A 21,822-nucleotide genomic window follows, 5' to 3' on the forward strand; every position below is an offset into this window, starting at 1 on the left:
CTTCACCTTCTCCAAAATTTGTTTCCATAAAATTAGCACAAAAACTGAAAAAATAAAAGAAAAAATCGAACCTGGGCGGGCGCCGCGCCCCGCTCCCAAGAGCCCCGGCCAGGCCAACTACGCGGCGCGCCCATACCCCCCCCCCCCCCCCCCCCGGCCGCGACTCTCCTTACTTGTCCCCAGCTATAGGGAGTCGTGGCCCAACCATTCCCCGCCCGGAAGCCACGGCTCCCCTATTGTGAATACTCTAAAAGGTTCAAAATTCTTAGACAGATTATGCAAGTAATTGATATATTTGGGAGAGGCTTATTGATATTAGGGAGATGTGAGTAATATACCGTTATCATGATTATAAAATGTGATGTTTTATAAAAAAATCATAGTACTACGGAGTACTAAGTATATTTTTAATGGATCATCATTTAAATAAAGTGATATAACGTTTTTATGAATAATGATTACAATTCAAATCATAACAAAATAAATATTAAGTTTTTGAGGTTTTTTTTTTAATTTTTATCTTTGAATTTCATGTGGCACAATTATTAGTTTTATTCAATTTTTATTTTACACTTTTCCACTTGATCCATACTATCAATTTTCAAGCTCCACCTATTATTCCATCGTCGCATCATCTGTCATTACTGTCTTACCACCACCAAAGCCAATCAAGATAAAATTAAGAACTAATTCATCAAAATCTCAATATATTTATCATTTTAATATTGATTCATATAACATATGATTTTTAATTTTCATAAAGAATTAATTATGAAAAATGCCAAAATAATAACACGAACACAAACTTTAATTCAAATTGATTAATTTATTCTTTGTTTATGTTGTAGTTGATCGAAACGAAAGACTTTTCTCCAACTATTATTGAAGAAAACTATAAAAAAAAATTGAAGATTTTATATAATTCTAGAAAGAACAACAAAATTATCTAAAATTTAAAATCATTTTGAAGAGGAAAATTTCGATACAACAGAGCAAAAACATCACTTTCCACCATAACCTCATTTATTTTCTAATTTCCAACCTTGCCCTTGAGGAATTCCAGTGCAAATTCATCATCCACAGCCGTCGTTCTATTTTGTGAAACCCATCTCTCACACCACAATAACCACAACCGTATGAAAATTTAAAGTTTATAAGTTGTAATTTTAAAGCATACACTTTATTAGTTTAGTTCTAGTGATTTATAGATTCAAACTTTGAATTTTCAGGCACCACCCAAATCAATTGTCTGTTTGTGTATTTTTTTTATTCATAGCTTATTCCTCTTCCCCCTCATAAAAAACTCTCCCTCTCCAGTCTCCACCCACCGCCGCCCTCATCTCCCCTTTCTTTCTCCATTACCTCCACTGCACCTTCCTCTACCCACTCCTCCGCTGCCGCCGCAAACCATCACCCTAACTGCAGGCGAGCTGGGTCTCCGAGTACGCCAACCTGAGCAGTGATATGCCTCGGCCTGAATAGAGGCGAACTCGAAGAGTTTGAAGAACTTCGCTTCCGATGAAGATGAAAGAGGAGATTCAGAAATTTAATTTTGATGAGAATGAGTAAATGGCGAGGGTATTTCAGTAATTGCACCCAAAATATCTTTTTAAATGTACTCCCCAGTTATGTATCAGACCAATTTTGAGAGTTAAGGTAACTGACACTATCCGCCTTTATTAGGCGGGCCTGACCCCATAACTTGGGCCTAGCACAATATGTAAATGACAAATCAAACATTAGTTAACCCCATTTAACACCCTCTAACTGATGCTATATGACCATCCAAACACACCCTTATAGTGCTTTTCATTACGATCCAACCTCCATTCAATTTTTCTTTTTTCTTATCAATGAATGTATTTCTTTATTCGTAAACTTAGATGTCGCGTATTTTTTGAAAAAGTGATTCAATTTATGAAATTTGATATGAGATCGATGAGATTGTACACTAATTTGATCCCAGAAATAAAATAAAAATTACACTAGAAAAATGAAAATGGACAAAAGTGATACGAAGCTCGTGAGCATACCATGCTCTAATTCCATAAAATTTCAATTTCAACTTCAACATACTCTAATAATTTTTTTAATTTTGCTAATATAGCTTATTTTTGAAAATGAAATAATTTAATGAATATCCGTGTGAATTAAATCTCTTCCGGTTGCCTTTTCCAAATCAATCAAGCAAATAAAGAGAGCAATTCTCGATGAAGAAAGTAAAATCAATTTTGGGCAAAATTTTCACCATTTCCGAACCCTAATCTCAAACCCCTGCGATTAATGCGTTATGTTCAATCCATTTCAAAGACGTTTTTCGGCGAAGTTCGATCTGCAATGGCGCATAATATTGCACGCAAGGTACATTAGCTTTTTTCCAAGCATTTTAATCGATTCTATACTAGCACTTAACTATGCATTGATATTAGCCTTCTCGTTGTTCGTGTTTTCGTAATCTGGTTTTTATCTATCTTGTTACTATGAACATTTTGGCTGTGATGTCCCCTAAAAGCGCCATCTTTGTATTTCTTCAGCAAAACAGAGTGAAATTCGAGCTAGAAATTGACGAGTGTATCAGAATTAGCTCTGTTTTAGTCGATGATATGCCATGATGTTTTGTTATTTGTAGCAAAGGGTTGTTCCTACTGCACTCTGGCAATATTTGAGACTCAATTTGTTAGTAAAACATTGAAGTGAGAGTTTTGTTTCCTTGTTTAGCAGCAGGATTTAAAACCTTACCTACGTGCAAGCTTGTACCTAATAATGGCAGCAGCGATGAGAGTAGTTTGCTACTATAAAACTGATGTTGAGTCAATTAAAGTGATGAATGATATGCTAATACACTGCATTAAAGGTTGGCACGTAATTACGTTTGTAAACCGTCTCGGTATAGAAACCCCCTATGTTAGTTTAATAATTGATCCTTCTCAATTACATTTATTGTGTCGGCTTCCTTGTACTCTGCATAAAGGCCTTTTAGCTGTTAATCGTTCAACCTGAAATATGGTTTTGTTGACTTTCTTCTTTTTTCTTGATTTGAATCTTAATAATACTGTAATACCCACTCTTCCTGGAATCTTACCTGAAAGAGTGACAATTTCTCGAGTACTTTCAATTCTACATACGTTTGTTTTGCCCCATCAGTGTTGGTTTTGTAGGAAGCTGTGAGTTTTTTTTTTTTTTAATTGTAAAAAGTTCTCTCTTCTTCTCCAGACTTGCCTCGTGGATTGCCCTTTTTTTTGTTTAAAGTACATCATAATATACATCACAACTTTCAGCCTAGATTCAATTCAGTTGATGGGTAGTAATTGCGGCACTGAAGGTTTTACTTGCTAAACACCTAATAGCGGAGCCCCAATTGGCTGAGTTTGACATTTATATTTCTTAGACATGTATTTGACGTGCTAGGAATTAGAAACGTTAATGGTATAAAGGTGTTGTTGATATCATTAATTTTCATGTGATATTGATCCTATATCTTATTTTCAGAAGTGGAGCGCATGCAGTATTCGCTTTAACAAGAGAAGCCACTGTTTGTGTATCATGAGACGCTAGCAAACTGCAGTTACAACCTATAAGTTGCTTTAGGTATGACCATACTCTCATAAGTGCGAAAAGTGAATATGTTATAAATTATACATTAGTAACTTTATGATTTTTTATTAATGTTATTATGAGTTCGGACTTTAATGTGTTCACTTATCTATAGTATTATTGTTGAATTTGTTGGAAAATTGCTTCATCTAGAAGCTTAGAGGAGTATGCTTTTTACAGCATCGCTAAATTTTTCCAGTCTATCAAGTCTGACATGTTGATGGGAATTTTTTTACATGGACATAGTTTTAGGAAAATAAAGGAACACATTTTTTCAACAATGATTGTTGGAAAAGAAATCACTGCTTGTGAGAAAAGCTGCAATTTGACAGGAGTTTCAATTATTTAAACTCAAGACGTCAATTTACGATTTTGATGTTTTTCAACATCCCCCAATTTTGAGCATAGGTTTACGGGTTTTGGGTTTTCAACGTAGATAATGAATGTCTTCCACAAGCCTCTTTTATTGATGTCTGGACATTCAACCATAGATTGATGTTCTAATTGAAAGACTGATAAAGATCATGCTGAAATATCAATTATCTCCAAAAAATCATTGTTTTTGCCAATTGCCATAATTTGTGTTCCAACGAAAGGTTCTTTTCATTTGTTGGAAACTATGTCCTTTAAAGAAAATCTGACATGTCGAACATGAACAGTTAGAAATCTTAATAAACTAACAAATCGAAAAGTGGTGTTGTCTTAATATTAATGTCTAATTTGCAATTTTGTCCAAATGTTGTACTAATCTTTAAAGCAATTCGCTCTACTGTTTTATACTTACGATATAGCCCTCTTTCTCCTTTAAAGTGCGCACAAGCAAGCAATAAAATTGCTATTAATTCAAGTAATGTACATGTACTTTGTGATAAACAATTGTGATAGGATTTGAACTGGGACCTTTTGTTTGACTTAACTTTGTTACTATTTTGAATGTCCATGATAAAAACCTGTAAGCTATTGAAAGATTATCATTTATTACTTGAATATCATGAACAGCAGTTAATGTTCTTTTCTTTTATTTATGTTTGGTATTCTGATGTTGCTTGAAGTTGTAAATTTAAAGCACACTATATTTAAGTTCGTAACATCGATTCTAAAAATCTAAGCTAGATTTTCAATTTGAGTCAAGCTTTTGTGATTATGATATATAACAAGGTAAGTGTTCCTTACTAGACATATAACTGGCCAAATTTGATATTTTCTACTTCATTTCTCTGTATTATCTACACTTAGAAATCATTTTTGTCTTTCTGCGAGTTACAATTGCTTAATGGCTCGTTTTCTAAGTTTTATCAGATAAAACTTGATATATTTGACTAAGATAGATGTCTTTCTCCAAAAAGGTATATATTCTGTTATTTCAAGTATTCCTAATTTGTAATTTTGTATAGATGTATAGCCTACTGTTTTGTTCAGTATACTGTGTACTAGTCCATGGATTTTCAATCTTTGGTTTTGTATACTATAGTGTACTATTCCCAATTTCCTAAAGTGTACTAATTTGCAAGAATAATTCAGGGTTTATAATAATCTGATGAAGGGTATTTTAAATAATACATTGCTACCTTATGTAGTCGAGCTTAGGTTGGTTAGAGGTGTCAAACCAGTCCTTTTTCAAGAGCTTTATTTTCTAAATAAATTAGATATTAGATATTAGGTTATCATTGGTATATCACCCTCTGGTATGCTTAGCAGGCATGCCACTATAGCTGGTAGTAAAAAATATGGTTGCTCCAATATTGTCTCTTATGCTAACAAATCTGTAAAAAAAACAAGCAAACAGGGAAAATAATGAAAGTGGAGAGTAAAAAATAACTTTGATTTTCAAAGTTCTAAGATAAAATATAAAAAATATGTTATAGTTTCGATTTGTTTCAACCAAAACAAAGTTACATATTAGAAATTAAAACTGGCCAAACTCAGTTTAGTTTTTAAATTTCTACTGAATAAAAAATTGCACCGCTCTATTGACCAAACTGAACCAAAATCCTAGACCCTAAACCGAACCGACCGACCGAAAGCTTTATTAGATCCACTTCTGGTCTAGTGTGAACTAATAAGTACTCCGTCCGTTCCAAGGAAGATGACCCCTTCCTTAGGCAGCACGGGATTTTATGTAGTTTAATTTTGTGTTAGATGGAGAAAATAAAGTAAGAGAGAATAAATAAAGTAGAGATAAAGGGGTTTTCATTTTTTAATAATGGGTCATCTTTAGTGGGACGAACTAAAAAGGAAAGTGGGTCATCTTCGATGTGACGGAGGGAGTAATTTTTTAAGAACCAGAATTTCCAACGGTGAAATTTAAAATTTAAAAAGATTCGCTAATAGGTGAAATAAATACAATTGATGCTAACTAATTCGTACAGCGCCTTGTTTCAACATTGGAATTTTGCAATAGTGACAGCAAATTTGAGCATTTATTTCATGTCCATACAGATACGCATTCGAAAGGCCTCCCAATTTTATTCTATAAATACGGTGTTCCCTAGAAGACCTATTGCATCGCCTTCCTCTTCATACCCAAAACCTCCTTTTCCTTGTAGTCTTTGTTCTCTCTTCTGTTTGCCATTAATCATATCTCTGAGTTTCTTTCTTTATTAAGATTTCTTAAACACACACAACATGTCTCTACATAATCGTCATTCTGTAAAATTCGAAAATGAGAGGCCTACTGGCTTGCGTGGAATGCCAATCGCATGCCGGGTGTGTGATATGGTGTTCTTCGACAATGTTAGCCTTGTGCTACACTTTGAGTGCCATGTGAATGAAGGATTTAGGCTACGTGCCAGAGACCTAGCCTCTTTACGAAGTGAGCAGCGCTTATCTTCGAGCGGCCCACCATGTTCTTATTCTGCTTTGGCTAGAAGGTTTCAAAGGATGAATGACTTCTTAAGATCTCATCCTTTACCTGTTCCTTCAGAAATAGCACCAAACCATACACCAAGAGACCCCAATCCTCTGTATATCCCTGTGTTGAATACATCACAACCAATCAAGTATTCCGAAGTGGATCATAGGAACTTTGCTTACAGCGCAGCAGCAGCAGCAGCGGCACCGCCTTTGAGAGAGCGGAATGGAGGGCAAATGCGCTTTCCGGTTCATAAGAATCAAGAGATAATTGTCATAAGTGATGATGAGGAGGAGGATGAGAACAAGAGCTCAATTGAGATAGACTTGACGTTGAAACTTTAGAAAACTCATCCATATATGCTTATCTGGTGTTGCTATGTCCCCATTGTTTTTCCATTAGTAGATCTGTTGTTGCTGTTTCAATTATTGTGTTATGCATTTAATGAATGAAATTTCGTCTTTCCTTTTATTTGATTCGCATTGAAACTTCATTAGGAAAAGGCAAGATATCTTATACTTCCTCCGTCCACCAAAAATAGTCCCATGGGCGGACGGCACAGTTTTTAATGATAATTTGGTAAAGTAAGAGTGAGAGAAAAAAAGTGGGTAAAGTAGGAGAGAGAAAGGGAAAGTGGGTAAAGTATGAGAGAGAAAGAGAAAATGTGTATAGATGGCAGGTATAAGTTGTAAATGAGAAGGAATATAAGGGACTATTTTTGGATGGGACTATTTTTTGTGAACAAAGGGAGTAATTAGAAAAACACGGTAAAATCTATGTTATAATAATATTTACATGAGAGATTTTTTAGGATATTGCTTTCCTTTCTCTTCTATGTCAGTAGAAAAAGTAGTGTTGGAACATTTCTTTTGGGCACGGAGATGAGGGAATAGATGGTTAGTGAGTTAAGTGAAGTGGGAATAAAGTAGGAGAGACTAGAGAGAAAGAGAGAGTTTAGTAGGAGAAAGAATAAAGTTGTTAGTCAAAAGAGGAAACGAATCAACTACCTTGGGGCAGCTCGAAAAGGAATACGACTCAACTACCTTGGGAGGGGGGGGGGGGGGGTATTTGCTACCAAAAATGAAGCTTAAAAAAGTTTTAGTACACCTTAAAGATGAAATAATCAAGCCTAACAATTAATTATTTACAAAAAATGAACACTGAATTCTAGAAATAATTATAAGGCTTGTGGATATAATGAACTTAATTAATAATTGTAAAACTAATTTAAAACATAAGAAATCAAGATGAAGAAAGACATAAAAAATTAATAGTGAGACATGAGTGGGAAACCGAAAAATGGAATAGAGGGGATCCCAAGTGATTACGAACTCATATGTAACATGCTAATTGACGAATGAGTAAGGGTAGATTCATCGAGAAACTGTGCAACTTCCCCTCCCATGAGCTAAATTACCTTTTTGTTATTTATCTATAATTATAGTTTTTTGGAGATGGATGTTAAAGAAAATTCAACTTAAACAGTTACCGTTGGAGAGAAATTCTGAATGTAAAAATGAATTCACAAAAATCATGAATGATACAATTGAACCAAATTGATTATAAGCTTCTAGAATACAATACAATGTAGTATGTACAAGAACCCTTTAAGATTAAATTGATAACAACATTACGAATTAGAAGTACCCTATTCTAATTGAGAACCTCTATGCACATGAAACCACAAATAATTAAGGATTACCAATTCTAATTGGTTTTGGACTATATTAAATCAAGTAAATAGTGATCATCTATGTGACTAACACGAAATATGAATTGATTTTATGTTCTCGCCTTATTCAAATACATCCAGCTTGTAAAATCTGCCTTCAGCATTTATTTGTGGCTGTATTTATCCATCTGGTCTTCTGCCAAATTTACTGCTTCAACTCTTCCAAACCCCTGTATTCTCACTCAAATCCTCTGCCTGCTTGCTCAATGTCTTCAGTTGTTCCTTTTTTTTGACCTAGATACAATGATGAGAAGTCCACTTAAGAATGAACTGATATTGTAATTCTTCGAAATCAATGATCGTATAATGTCGATCTATATCTAGGTAGATATCCACAAACAACACACACTTAGACATGTTCCAATTAATTTGCATTAGTACTCTATAAGTAGCCACACAACTGATTATCTAGTGCTATTTTCCAAGATTCATTGAAATGAAAGATAAAACCAATTTACTTCTGTCTACCATCGATCCATCATCTCCTTTATTCTTCGTGTATTGTCTTTCCACTAAGTCAAGTAGTCAACTCAATTTCATCTTTTACATAGCTGAATGTGTTCATATAATGCATAACAACTTGTTTCCTGAAGATGTGTGGCTCTCTTTTGCAAGAATAACTAGAATAAATAAGGAGTTTGAGGGACTGAATGGAATAATCTAATATCATCATCAAATAATCATGCAGAGATTTAAGATATACATCACAAGTGACGCTGTAATGTCTTCGGTACTTATCCATTTTATTTGATTATCCTGTTTACTATGGGACAGGAACCAAACTCCAATTTATTCAGTTGTTAGGTTCCTTCATTTTCATGATACATGTGTTTTTTGATTATGTAGGGTGGAAAGAGCTGCAAAGAAAGTGAGGTAAGCAGCCTTACTATAAGGTAAATGTATTTCGAATTTTAACTAATTACCGTAGATTTTGGACCTAGTAATGCCAAATGTTCTCATGTAGTCTTTAGCATGAGCTGATTGAATAAGATCAACTGGTAAATCAATGAATTTTAATGGCTCTTTTCCTATTTTAGAGCTCTTAAATTTTGAACTCCTAAAACGTAGGTGCTTAGAGAATTTTGCTCTTTCATATCATATGTATACCTTGATTGTAGCTAAGTTCATCTTGCATAATTTGCATCTCATTTACTTAGTTTAGGCATCTTTGGTTCTTTTGGAAACATGTGGAGGTAAAACATTGTTCTTAGAGGTCTTTTAGAATAAGATAGTATGTTCTAAGAGCCAATTTTTGTTAAAAATCATGCAGGGGTGGGTACTAGGAGGATGTTTGATTAGTTAAGTTAGTACAGTGAAAATCAGGGCCGGGGTATTTCAGCATTTTGGCAATTAGTATTTCCCTAATATCTAATTAATCAAATCTATGAAATAAAAATTATATACACACTTTTTGTTTCATCATTCACATAACCAAGGTTTGTAAGATATAAACATTCCTAACATAAATGATCATCAAAATGTAATAGTATGATGTAACGGATCTGGTGTTGCTGATTTAGAAACTAATATTGTGCTAATGTCTACAATTGCAGGCTAATTGTATTTAGAAACTAGTACTACTATTTATATCATGGTCCATATTTTGGTGTGGCCTAATTGTCCGATTTCTCATTTAACGCAAAACGGTAAGTATTGTTCTCATTTAGCTAGCGTTTTGATTGAAGTTTATTAATCATCAATCAAGTTTCTCATTACTGAAATATGGTTTATTAATTACACAATTAGGTTTTAATTAGAGTTGATGCATAGTATAGGAGTGTGCCTCATTTAATTACAAGAAATGGGATGAGTGGTAATGATCTACAGGTACTAAATTACTCATAGTAATGTTGGGGTTGTTTTAATGTTTACTATGCATAACTGGCAGATGTAGAAGGCATATTTTTGTTATTTATATGCCTGCCTAATGCAATAATGAACAGGGTGGAGCCTTTCAAATTTTACTATTATGGTGTGCTAAAATTGGGAAAATTTTAATTTCTAAAACATATGGAATTTCAAACTCTGTTTATACTTTGGTTTTGGAATTTCACTTTTTTCATATGAGATATGCTTTGCTATTGTTGCCATTGTTATTATTTGAACATGTAGGATATTTTTATTCATTTCACAATGTTGTAGCTTATTCTTCAATCGCCTTTAGATATTTTTTAAATTACTCGGAATATTATGACTTATTGATTATTTTAATTGGGAAGAGTGCCAGTATATTTTTCTGGTAGAAAGAACAAAAAGGGGCAGCAGAAATTGTTTTTGGCCATTGGTCATAAAGTATAATGGAGAATTCCATCACGAAAATAATCACAACCACTAACCAGAAAAAGGAAATGATTACAAAAAACAAACTTTATTTGTCTTCTTGTAATAACAAGCATAAGAAAACCTCCACAGTAAATGAAATATGCCTAATTTTAATTGACAGTCAAAAATGACAGGCTGTAAAATTTTAAATGAATACTCGCCTTTAATGTAGATGTATCCGTAATCTGTAGATGCTTTTTTTAACCATTGAATTAATGACTTATTTCCTATGCTAAAAATGGGTTCAAATTCATATTCAATAGCAAATCATATTAAATGTTTCATATTTTCATTTAGTCATAGAATAAAGATAAGACTAATTTAAATAGGATAAGACCCAATTATTTTAAATTGATAGAATCATTAATTACATATTTCTATGACTAATTTGACACTATTTACAATTATAGGAGGAAAATTATATTCTTACAATTTTTCCTTATTCATTTATATTATTTTAAAAATTGATTTTATTTATCAAATTATCCATGTATTAAAAGATTCAAAATAAAATTTTAGATAGAATAATCGTTCATGGTATTTTAATGTAGTAATTTTTTATTCATTATATTTAAACTATCACATTGATATAAAGATAATTAAATTATTCTTTTTTACAAAGAAAAAATTGGACAAAATACTCTTTTATTTAGAAATTCTCTTGTATTATACGATATATATATATATATATTCCATTCGTTCCACTCAAGATGTCAACATTGTTGAGTGCCATGGGATTTTAGGAGTAGGTAAAGAGAAAAATGTAATTGAATATTTTAACAAGGAGAAACAAGAGGGAGTATTTTTAAACCACTGATATTTTATTGTTACTTTCTACAATAACTTTTAATTTCGCAAGTATTATTATGGAGAAGTACATATTGGTGGATTTTATAAAAGGGAAAAAAATTGTGTACAAAATAAAAAAAACATTGAATTTAAATTTGAAAACGAGTATTTTTGAAAGTACATGCGATATCCAAATTTAAAAATATGTAATGTACAAATATTAGAGTTTACTTAATTTGTTGTTAGGTATCGAACATGTATGAAAGTAATTGTGTGAGCAAATTTATATTTTATCAGCTCCTTATAGTCCCCTACATAAATTATGACTAGCTGAAGTTATGACTACGAGAGTGGGAAAAGTAAATAAGTGAATTGTATACAAAAACAAATACGAGTAACCCCATTTGTCTACGAAATCTTGCCCCATAACAAATTAAAGTACTAATTATTTTTTTCTTGCTTATTTCATTAATTATATTTATATTTTATTATAAAATTAATATATGAAGTATAAAAGTAAAATTCACATTTTACTAGTACTCGTAATATTTTTTTATAGTACTATTTCTTTTACACTTATAAAAATCTGTATCGAATGAAAGTGTGATTTTCAATCATGTTGGAGTGCTATATTTTGATTATTAGTAATAAATACATAGAAAAAGGGCATAATAGTTTTATAAAAAGTAATATCCAATAAATAAGACCAATGACGATGGTTTTAGAAATAATGGACACACCATGTATTCATATTCATCTTACAAAAAGGTTAACTATCATCTTTATAATAAGGAAAACAACTCAGAGCCATCGAAACAAAAATTAATTCAAATGATGGTTAAACGGACTTGATTTATAGTATTATGAAGATACTCAATACTAAGATGGCAGCGAACTTAAAAAATATAAATGTAGAATATTTTTGAATTTTCAGATGATTTAAGCATATTTTCAGAGTTGTAATTTTAATATGAATTCAGTCAATTAATATCACCTTATCAAATTTGGTAATTGTGGTATGAATTCTTCAATTTATGTCAAGAGTGACAATATTTTAGAAACTAGTCAGGGTTCACAGTTTAACTGGTCGAACCGAAATATTGTATCAAATATATATTACTCTGTCCCATAATAAATGTCACACTTGTTCAATGACAGTATGACTTCTAGAGATGTTTTATGTGTTAGGTAAAGAGAGAAAGTAGTAATCCCCCGCCCCATAAAAATATGTGCACTCTCCGTTTTCTTCCATTCCATAAAAATATGGACATTTCCACTTGTGGAAAATTATCTCAATTTAAAATTCATATATATCAATTTATTTACAACTAAATTATACAACTATAACCACCATTACAACTCATTTAACAATATAATAATGTGGGTCCCACTATCCTTAACACTACTTTAACTATTCTTCTCCTCATATCTCTTACTTTTATCAATTATGTATTAATTCTCATACCATTTCAATTGCTCATATTTTTATGGACGGAGGGAGCATATTTATACTACTATTAATATGAGAGAAAACTTTTTCCAAAAAATGAAATGCGACAATTTTTAAGATAAACTAAAATAATATAACATCTATTTTGAAAAAGGTATTAAATACATATTATACAAAAAATATTTATATATATTATACGGAGTATAAAATATTTATCATTTAGGTATTAATAGAACATAACTATAGTTTTGTAAGTGACAAATATAATTATATATCAATAAAAATAGATAAACATTAGTATTTAATTCAAAAATTAAAAATAATAATATATTGGCTTATAATTTTAATGTTATAATTAATTGATTATTTATAAGAATATATAATTAAATACAAATTATTAGTTTTTGTAGAGAAAAGTTTGATGTTTTATAATACTATAGGTAGTTCAAATTTAATGAATAATTACTACTATAATTTAGTGAATTATAATTAGAACAATAAAATTATTTATTTATAAGAATACATAAATAAACACAAATCATTAGTTTTTTTTTTGTTTTTTTATATTTTTATAATTAGAATTCATTCATATCATTCATTTATTAATAGAATTCATGTTTATTTATAAGAATAAGTAATTTAAATCAGTTTCAGATTTTAATCCAGTCATAATCTAGTTAACCAAATAACAATACAAACTACAGTTAATTTAATCTTAAATGTGACACAATTTCTTCATACTATTATTTCATATTTTAATCAAATAGTATAACATGCTATACTATTTTAGTTACAATCACAAGTTCGAGCCGCAAAACAGCTCTTCAAAAAGAACTAGGAATGACCTTTTGCAGGTTTTGATCTTGATCTATTATCATGTGGCAGCTCTTGTTTCATTTGCTGACTGATTTCTTCTAAAGGGAAGAAATCTGGCAAGTGCAGAAGATAATGACTTGAGGGAAAGCAGTGATCAAAGAGATTTCTAGATTTCTCAAAGTAATGGAAAAAATATTTTATTTAGGACAACACAGGAACTCATAAGTTCCACTAGCTCTGAGTAAGAATTAGTAGAATACTGCTATTAATAAGAATGATAGAGATATTATTGACATGGATTGAGAGATCCCACCAAAATATCAAAACTAAGGTCCTAAGGGAAACGAAATCAAAGTAGAGTATCGCTTGCTACCTGAAAGAGGTCTCTAGACTACGAAATGCATTGAAGGATGTTACTAATGTGAAGGGCAGATTAAAGAAATCAGACTCTTTGAAGAAGCAAAGAACTGGAGGCCCTTTGAAGAATCGAAGAACCCCTTAGAGGATGCACAAGCCCGTGCTGAAAGTTTATGAACCTACAAAGCTGATCTGCAAAAAATGAAGAAAGAACAGGTATTAAAAGGGAGGGTAGCCACATGGCAGGGAATAGGTTAATCAGATCTGCATCTTCGCTGTCCGAGACCAATGGCATAACACCTGAGCCTAAGGCCTCCATGTCTCGGATAAGAAGGTTATCAGAGCCCAAAACAATCAATCACCAATTCTCCTGTAATCACAATGAAAGCTCGACGTATGAAGAAGCAGTATTAAAGCGAAAATTGCCAGAACTAAGTATACAAGTAAGGCTGCAACTCTCTACCTGAATTGAAGAAGCACGCTGATCTTGACATAGGAGGTAAAACCGTAAACGCAATCGCACTATAATGAGGTTTGATAGAGTAAACTGAAATTTACTGTGTATTATTAACTGGAAATAAATTATTATGAGGTTATCTCTTTACCATTTTCCTAGTGTATTGCTTATGCCGTATCTAATACAATACTGCATTGATTCGATCTGGATTTTGTGAGAAATACATGGTAAACAATGAGATGCATGTCCTCACGCTAGATCAAAATAGACCTAAGTTTTCATACTTTGCACATCAATCTGATAAAGCAAGTTATGTTCTGATGCTCCCACCAAGGTGAAGAGTTCCTTCAAGAAGGATCCTCCGTCATGTAGTCAGTCACATTAATTAGCTTCATCGTTCCTGCATGATCTCATTCCTTTGACTAAGTACTAATTGTTCATGGTATGTTTAGTATTCATGATCAGGTTGGAAGTCGATATCCATGCTGTTGGAACACTCTTCCTCTCATACTCCTGTGGCAAATTGTTTGAAGAACAGCCCCAGTTCCTGAAACCTACTATTCGCAAGGTATCCAAGCTCAAGACAAATTCTGCACGACAACGGATGTGATTTTCCATTTATGTATGAACACAAGATCCAGTCTCCTAGCCTGGGAAACACTGATGAAGGAAGGTTTGGTGCAGATGTAAACAGTCATTATTTATTCAATTTCTTGAGTGTTTTTTCATGCATTTTAATTTTAGTCAAAGTAAGATGCCATTATTTAGAGATGTTATAAGCATCCCCCTTAAATCCAGCTTCATCGTAGTCACAATTCATTTCTTTTTTATCTGCTATGTCCAGCCAGTTTATTTCAGCAACAACTCAATTTTTCGATTTCAACATTATTTTTATTATTCTCTAATATTTTTATTATTCTTAAATCACATAATTCCTAAACGAGTTCTTCTCTACTTCAAGAATGAATAATAAGCAGATTTCCTTCTCACATTCCTTGTATTAGAAGAGCTCTCTTTTACTGAGAGTTAGCTTTGCAGGTTTTTTATTTCATGTTATTGTGAAATTCAAGAATGTTGAATTTCAATGCAATGAATCCAAAGGATATTCCATATTTGTGAGCTTACATACTGCACTGTCAAAAAGGAAAGGGAAAGAAGATGGCAAAAGATGGCAAGTGTATCTGCTTAAGAAGAAAAAACCCTGCTTTTGCAACCATAGTCAAATGCTTGATGCACCAGGAGTACATAAACTGTGCATACATACTCATTTTGTGCAGTTAATTTTGCTATCTAGGCTTACAACATGTAATTCACAAAGCATATACTAGAACCTAGGGGCTTTTCTTACAGTAATGAATGGCGTGGAGCTCAAATGTGGAGCTAGTAGATCTGGTGAAAAACATTCACCAACCTTCTTTGTCAGATGTGATATAGGAGTTTGCTTGTTTTTCAGCGGGCTGAAGGGCTGGCGCGCAGGCCACTGAACTGCCTTCACTGGACGTAAACAAGCCAGATGACCGCGTAGCTGGTTTTTACAAAGAGGGAGCTTGCTCGTCTGTGTAGTAGCCTCTTTATCCTTTGCCACGGGAGCACCAGAAGGATCCTATTCATTCATAAGTAATTGTAAATAAGTTAGTACTATGAGAGAGAGAGAGATGATGATGAGAGGACATACCCCAAGAGCAAGAAATGTAAAAGCCTGTTGTTGGTCTCCACCAAGTTGCTTTTCTATCAACTTCCTCAAGTCAGCAAGGGTGGAGTCTTTCAAAATCTTCATTGTAGTGATGAACTTCCCGGGATTCTCCTTTGACGCCTCCCACTTCACGTATACTTCAATGTGATCCTCCTCCAATTTCTCTGCAGCTAGCTCACCGGATCCCCTTAATTTCCCAAGATACTCTTCTCCCACGCCAAGAAGATCTTTCGAGATACTCTTCTTGAGATGGGAGATTTCATTGATCACGGTCTTTGATGGATCAGTGTTCTCTGAATTCGCTCTAGCTGCCGTAGGAGTGTTACCAGGCTGTGAAAGTTCTCTATAATTTCCACACAGAGTGAAAATATTTTGAATCCTAAGCTGGCGAGAGGCGGCTGCTTCTTCGGTGTTTTCAGAGTCATCATATAATCCAAGTCCCTCAAGCTCTGATGCATCTCCAAAACGTGACTTTCCTTGGTCCCGGATAGCAACATCTGGTGTCACTATCATCTGTTTCTCTTCGATCACCTCCTTCTGCACTTCATCATTACAGTGACTGCTCTTATCTTCATCCTCATTATCACATTCTTCCTCCTCGTACACAGTGGTCAAGCAGCTTTTGTTTGGGAAACTGTACATTCCTTCATTGGGGTACGAGTAGCCCGAAACAGCACTAGCAATGCCATTTACATTTCCGTTGTAAATCACTTTCGTTTCCAAGTCGAGTGACTTGTCCAAATCCATGGACTTAACCATGTCCGAATCTTCACTGCAGGCCTGCAACAGTTTCTTCATGAAGCTTCCACCTTCCACATCCAGAGACATCCCACCCCTTGAGAGACAAAGTTCGTGTTCAATCTCCTTAAGACGCTGTTGCAGCATCTCAACCTCCTGCTGCTGTTGGAGAATCTTTTCTTCCATCTTTCGCCTCTCCATTTCAACGAGTTCATTGGCCATCTTCTCACATTCTTGTATCTTCCTCTCCAACTCGCTCTTCATCCACTGCGTACGTTCATTTACTTTTGAATTGATCTCCTCTTCACTTGCCTCAATTCCTCTTTGTTCTGCAAGAGCAAGCTTTCTCTTCAGCAAAGAAACTTCTTCTTCTCTCCTTGCTAGCGCTTTTTGGGCCTGATTTCGCTCTTTTTCCCGAGTTTTGTTCTCAATCTGTAACTTGCAGATGAACTGGTCCAGAGCTGCTAGTCTCGACCCCATGATAACAGCAGACGAAGAATCTTCAGCGCCTTTAACCGGTGTATGAGGACCTCGAACTATGCACTTTGCCTTTGCCCCATATTCTAAGGTCGCAATAGTTTTATGCAACTCCTTTGGTTCAGGGCTGGCACAAAGTATCATCAAAATCTTCGACTTATCATCCTCAAACGAATCCTGCTTAAAAAAACCTAGTCAATTTCACAAATCAATGAATGATTCATAACATAATTGAGCTTACAGATCACAAACAAACCTGCAGAAGCATTGTTAACTTGCTATCACGAAACGGAACATGAGAGTCACCATTTGCAATCGATTCAACCACTCTTTTCAGTGCTATGTTCCCTTGGTTGATCTTTGCTGTCTGCATATATATGCAAAGAAAAGAAATTTTCTTCAAAATCATTTCACACAGCTTTCAAAGAGAGCATAACTATATGTACCTGCATCTTCGCTTCCAATCCGGTCTGCCCAGCTTGTTCGATATTCTCAGAGCCCGCCATATCCACAAGCATGAGGCGTCCCCCAACAGTCGGAACATCAACAATTATCTGCAGCGTGATAATTCTCAATTAATTTTACATATCATATCATCAAAGTTTCCAAGAAAAAGTACTCACCATGCAATGGCTTCTAGAGCTTCTCTCATTGCAAAGAGTGCTCTTCACTATTCTTCTCTTCTCCACTTTCTGAATCTCTTTCAGTATCTTCCCAGCCTCGTTCCCCGAAATATAAGTCGCGTTCTTCGCCTTCTTCCCCATCACTTCCAGCTTCACCTGCTTAACATACACAATTAAGAGGCTGAATTTGCAGTTGCTATAAATTGTGCACTAAATCAGTTCATCTATCATATCTACCAAATCATCAACAGATGAGGCAATGCTCAAAATTGATCAAGCCAAAACCAATAACAAATGAGAATCACCTTAGAAGCAGAGCTAGCCTTTGACCATCCCAAATTAAAGCCTCCACCATTAGTGTTTGAACACAAAAGGTCATAAATTTCTTCATTATAAATCTCTAAGACAGTGACCTGCACAAAAATTGGCAACCCTATTTTACCATCTTCCTCCCCCAATATCCCCTTCAACGAATTGTACACGATCCCGGGCTGCCCCAAGCACCCGAACATCGTGTAACTCTTGCCCGAACCGGTCGGACCGTACATCATGATCGTGCATTTCTGGCCCGTCTTCACGCCGTTGATCCTCGATTCCACAAATTTCTTGTAAAAGCCCTCGAGATCGTCCTCCTCTGACATCGAGACGCCGTCGAGGGTGAAGTCCCGATACCCAATTTCGGTCTTTACCCTCACGGATTTGGCGTCTCCGGTGATTTGAAGAGCATTGAGCTTGCTCTTGAGGTCCGGGTGGTCGCGAATTCGGCCTATCACCTCCACCGGGTGCTCCGCCGCCGTGAAATTGAGGCGCTGCTTTGATGCAGGAGTTTTGGTTTGGTGGTGGGCTGCGTTTGATTTCATTGACGGTGTCGAAAGATTTGATTTTGTTGAAGGCGTCGGAGCCATTTTTTCAGATAATTTTTCTTCCGATTTCCTGAATTTAAGGAATCCTAGAACGAAGATGGATTCAAAATTTTCTGAGAAATGAGAAATTCTCAGAGAGAGAGAGAGAGAGAATCAAGAAAGGAAATGCAGAAGGGATGGAAATTGATTGACGGCGAAGGAGGAATAGGTTTTCTTAGAATTTTGAAATTAAATAGCCGTTATAAGTAACGGCTCTCAGTTGCAAGCGCGCTATGGAAAGGAACTCGTGTCTGTATCACAATAGAGTGAATTACATAAATGATACCTTATCTTTCATTTTCGCACATAAATGGTATCTGATCTTTAGTTTATATCGTTTTTGGTATCCAGTGACAAAAATAACCCTAGGTACCATATATGTGATTTGTTTTCATAGATGATATTTTTGGAAATTTCCATTAAATAGTACCAAATATATGATTATTTTTTCTTCCTTTCTTATTTCTCTTTTTCTTCTTCTTTTTTTTTTTCATTTTCTTCTTTCTTTTTAGTATTTTATCTTTCTTTTATTTTTTTTCTCCTTAGTAAAATGTTTCTTCTTCCTTCTTTTTTCTAGTGGTTTATAAATACATCTAATTACATTCATAATATAAATAAAAAACAAAATACCTAATTAAATTAATTATTTAAAGTAATTAAATCAATTGAATATTTTTTATTAAATTATTTTATACTCATTTTAAGGTTGAAACACCTAACTAAAAATACAATTCACAATGTTATACTTTTATTAAAGCTATATTGATTAGTTACTAATTTAATGTAAAATAATAATAATTATTATTACATAATATTATGTGATTCATAATTTATATAATTATACTATAATTATTTATTAATCACTATCAGGTTTTAGTATTATAACAATAATAATCTATATTGATTAGTTACTAATTTAATGTCAAATAATAATAATTATTATTATAATATTATGTGATTCATAATTTATATATATATACTACAATTATTTATTAATTACTATCAGTTTTTAATATTATAACTATAATAATCTATATTGATTAGTTACTAATTTAATGTAAAATAATAATAATTATTATTATAATATTATGTGATTCATAATTTATATAATTATACTACAATTATCTATCAATTTTTAGTATTATAACAATAATAATTAAATATAATTATACCTATAGTTATATTTAAGTATATTTAAATGATATTAAAAATGAAAATTAATATTAATATTGATCAATTATAATAGTATAAAGAATTAGGAGAATGAGAGAAGATATTATAATATCACTTTTGGTACTAATTTTATGTTTGCCCAAAATACCCTCTATGACATAAATGAGAAAATATATTTGTTTAAAGGACATTTTGGGAAGAAAATTGCATCAGGTACCAAAAATGTGATTTATAAATACCAAAAACGATATAAAATAAATATCAGGTATCATTTACGTGCGAAAGTGAAAGATCAGGTACCATTTATGTAATTCACTCATCACAGTATTTAAGTTTCTCTAACTAAAATAAATATAGATGTAGTAGGAGTAGTTTTGATTGATTTATTCATTTGGAATTTGGATTTATAAAATAGATCACTTGCCTTTTACTATTTCCTTTAAAAATATATTCTTTCAGTTCCATCGAAAATTAACCACTCTACTATTTTTTTTCAAACCAAAATGATTCAATACTGAAAATAAAAATCTATTATTACTTTATTCTCTTCCTTACTTTAATCCCCACTCAATACCCAAAATTAATTTGCATAAAATTTCATGCCCTCCAAAAAATGAGTCATCTTTCTTAGGACGAAAAGAATATTAATATCAAATTATTATGCATAAAAAATAATAAATAAATAAATAATTATTTACATTATCCCATAAATATTACTATTAAAATATGTTGAATATCTGATCTAATCTAATACAATAACGTAAACACATCAAAAAAATATAATTATTAATATATAAATGTCAATAGCGAAACAACGTCACCAATCAATTACAAAAACAAAAATAAACTTCGCATAAAAATTATAAAAATAAAAATCAACTTCACATGAAAATGATTCGTCCGGACCAAGAGAACTATCAGGGTGTATCTCGTCTTGTAGAAAGAGGTCTACTCGATTCTGCTTAAAAATACAGTTCTTTATTCTATTTAATAATTCAATTAGCAGTTTCATTTCTCTGTACTTCTTTGATTTTCATTGGGTTACGCATAGGGGTGAGCATTCGGATTTCGGTTTGATTTTTTGCTAAAACCGAACCAAACTTGAAAAACTGAATTTAGTTTAAAACTCAAACCGAACCCGAGAATCTGACACCGAAAAATAAAAAATCGAACTTCAAAAACTGAAAAAACCGAAATTTTATAATTCATTTTATTTTACATATACTAATAGAATATAAATATATATAAATATAAAATTAATATAATATAATATATTAAATTAATAGAATAAATATATATATAATATTATATTTAAAATATAATTCAGTTCTCGATGTTTCGGTGTTTTTTTTCCGCCCAAACCTAACCGAACTGAAAAACTGAAATTGTTGTATTTTTAAAACCGAACCCAACCAAAAAATCAAAAAAATCGAACCGAATTTCAAAATTTTGGTTTGATTCGGTTCGGATATTCAATTTTCGATTTTTTTTCTCACCCCTATTACGCACCCTAGTTAACTTTTTTATCAGAATTTTCCTAACCATCCCAAAACGAGATATAATTGCCTTATGAAGTAGAAGACTTTGTAATCACCTTAAATTCAATCTAATACTTTCAAAACTAATTCCCTTGCATGGGAGATAGGGATGTGAGTGAAGTCAGAAACACATTGGATGAATCGAATAGCTCGCTAAATTTAGAGGATTGGAATTGGAAATTTCTTGCCTAATACTCCCTCCGCCCCATAAAAATAAGAATACTTTTTTTTTGTCCTTCCCACAATATTATCCCATTTCCATTTATAGAGAGTTTACCAAAACTTATCACCCATATACATCAATTTATTT

At 32.9% G+C, this 21,822-nt stretch overlaps 1 protein-coding gene and 1 long non-coding RNA gene across 5 annotated transcripts; one reads left to right on the top strand and one right to left on the bottom strand.

Annotated features, from left to right (window-relative positions):
- The first annotated feature begins 2,009 nt into the window (after positions 1–2,009).
- On the top strand, positions 2,010–10,276 carry LOC125201929 (uncharacterized). Of its 3 annotated transcripts, none has more exons than XR_007173000.2 (4): positions 2,010–2,361; positions 3,490–3,588; positions 9,024–9,070; positions 9,731–10,276. It is a non-coding gene; the product is annotated as an uncharacterized LOC125201929 (long non-coding RNA). The 3 variants fall into 3 exon arrangements; XR_007173001.2 differs by having other exon boundaries at positions 2,014–2,361; positions 9,024–9,050; XR_016135899.1 differs by having other exon boundaries at positions 2,030–2,361; positions 9,024–10,276.
- A 5,259-nt stretch (positions 10,277–15,535) lies between these two features.
- LOC125212132 (kinesin-like protein KIN-10A) lies at positions 15,536–18,968 on the bottom strand. 2 transcript variants are annotated; one of them, XM_089063550.1, is made up of 6 exons: positions 18,205–18,968; positions 17,900–18,058; positions 17,723–17,830; positions 17,533–17,643; positions 16,044–17,453; positions 15,536–15,971 (listed from the first exon to the last, which is right to left on the bottom strand). In XM_089063550.1, exons 1-6 carry the CDS (start codon positions 18,802–18,804, stop codon positions 15,693–15,695), a joined length of 2,667 nt encoding a protein of 888 aa, XP_088919676.1. In that variant the 5' UTR covers positions 18,805–18,968; the 3' UTR covers positions 15,536–15,692. The 2 variants fall into 2 exon arrangements, with proteins under 2 accessions (XP_088919676.1, XP_047968169.1); XM_048112212.2 differs by having other exon boundaries at positions 17,900–18,055; positions 18,205–18,967.
- Between the last annotated feature and the right edge of the window lie 2,854 nt (positions 18,969–21,822).

The sequence above is a fragment of the Salvia hispanica genome, chromosome 2 (genome assembly GCF_029641045.1).
Source record: "Salvia hispanica isolate PSC_SH4W2 chromosome 2, Shi_PSC_v1, whole genome shotgun sequence".
NCBI lineage: Eukaryota > Viridiplantae > Streptophyta > Magnoliopsida > Lamiales > Lamiaceae > Salvia > Salvia hispanica.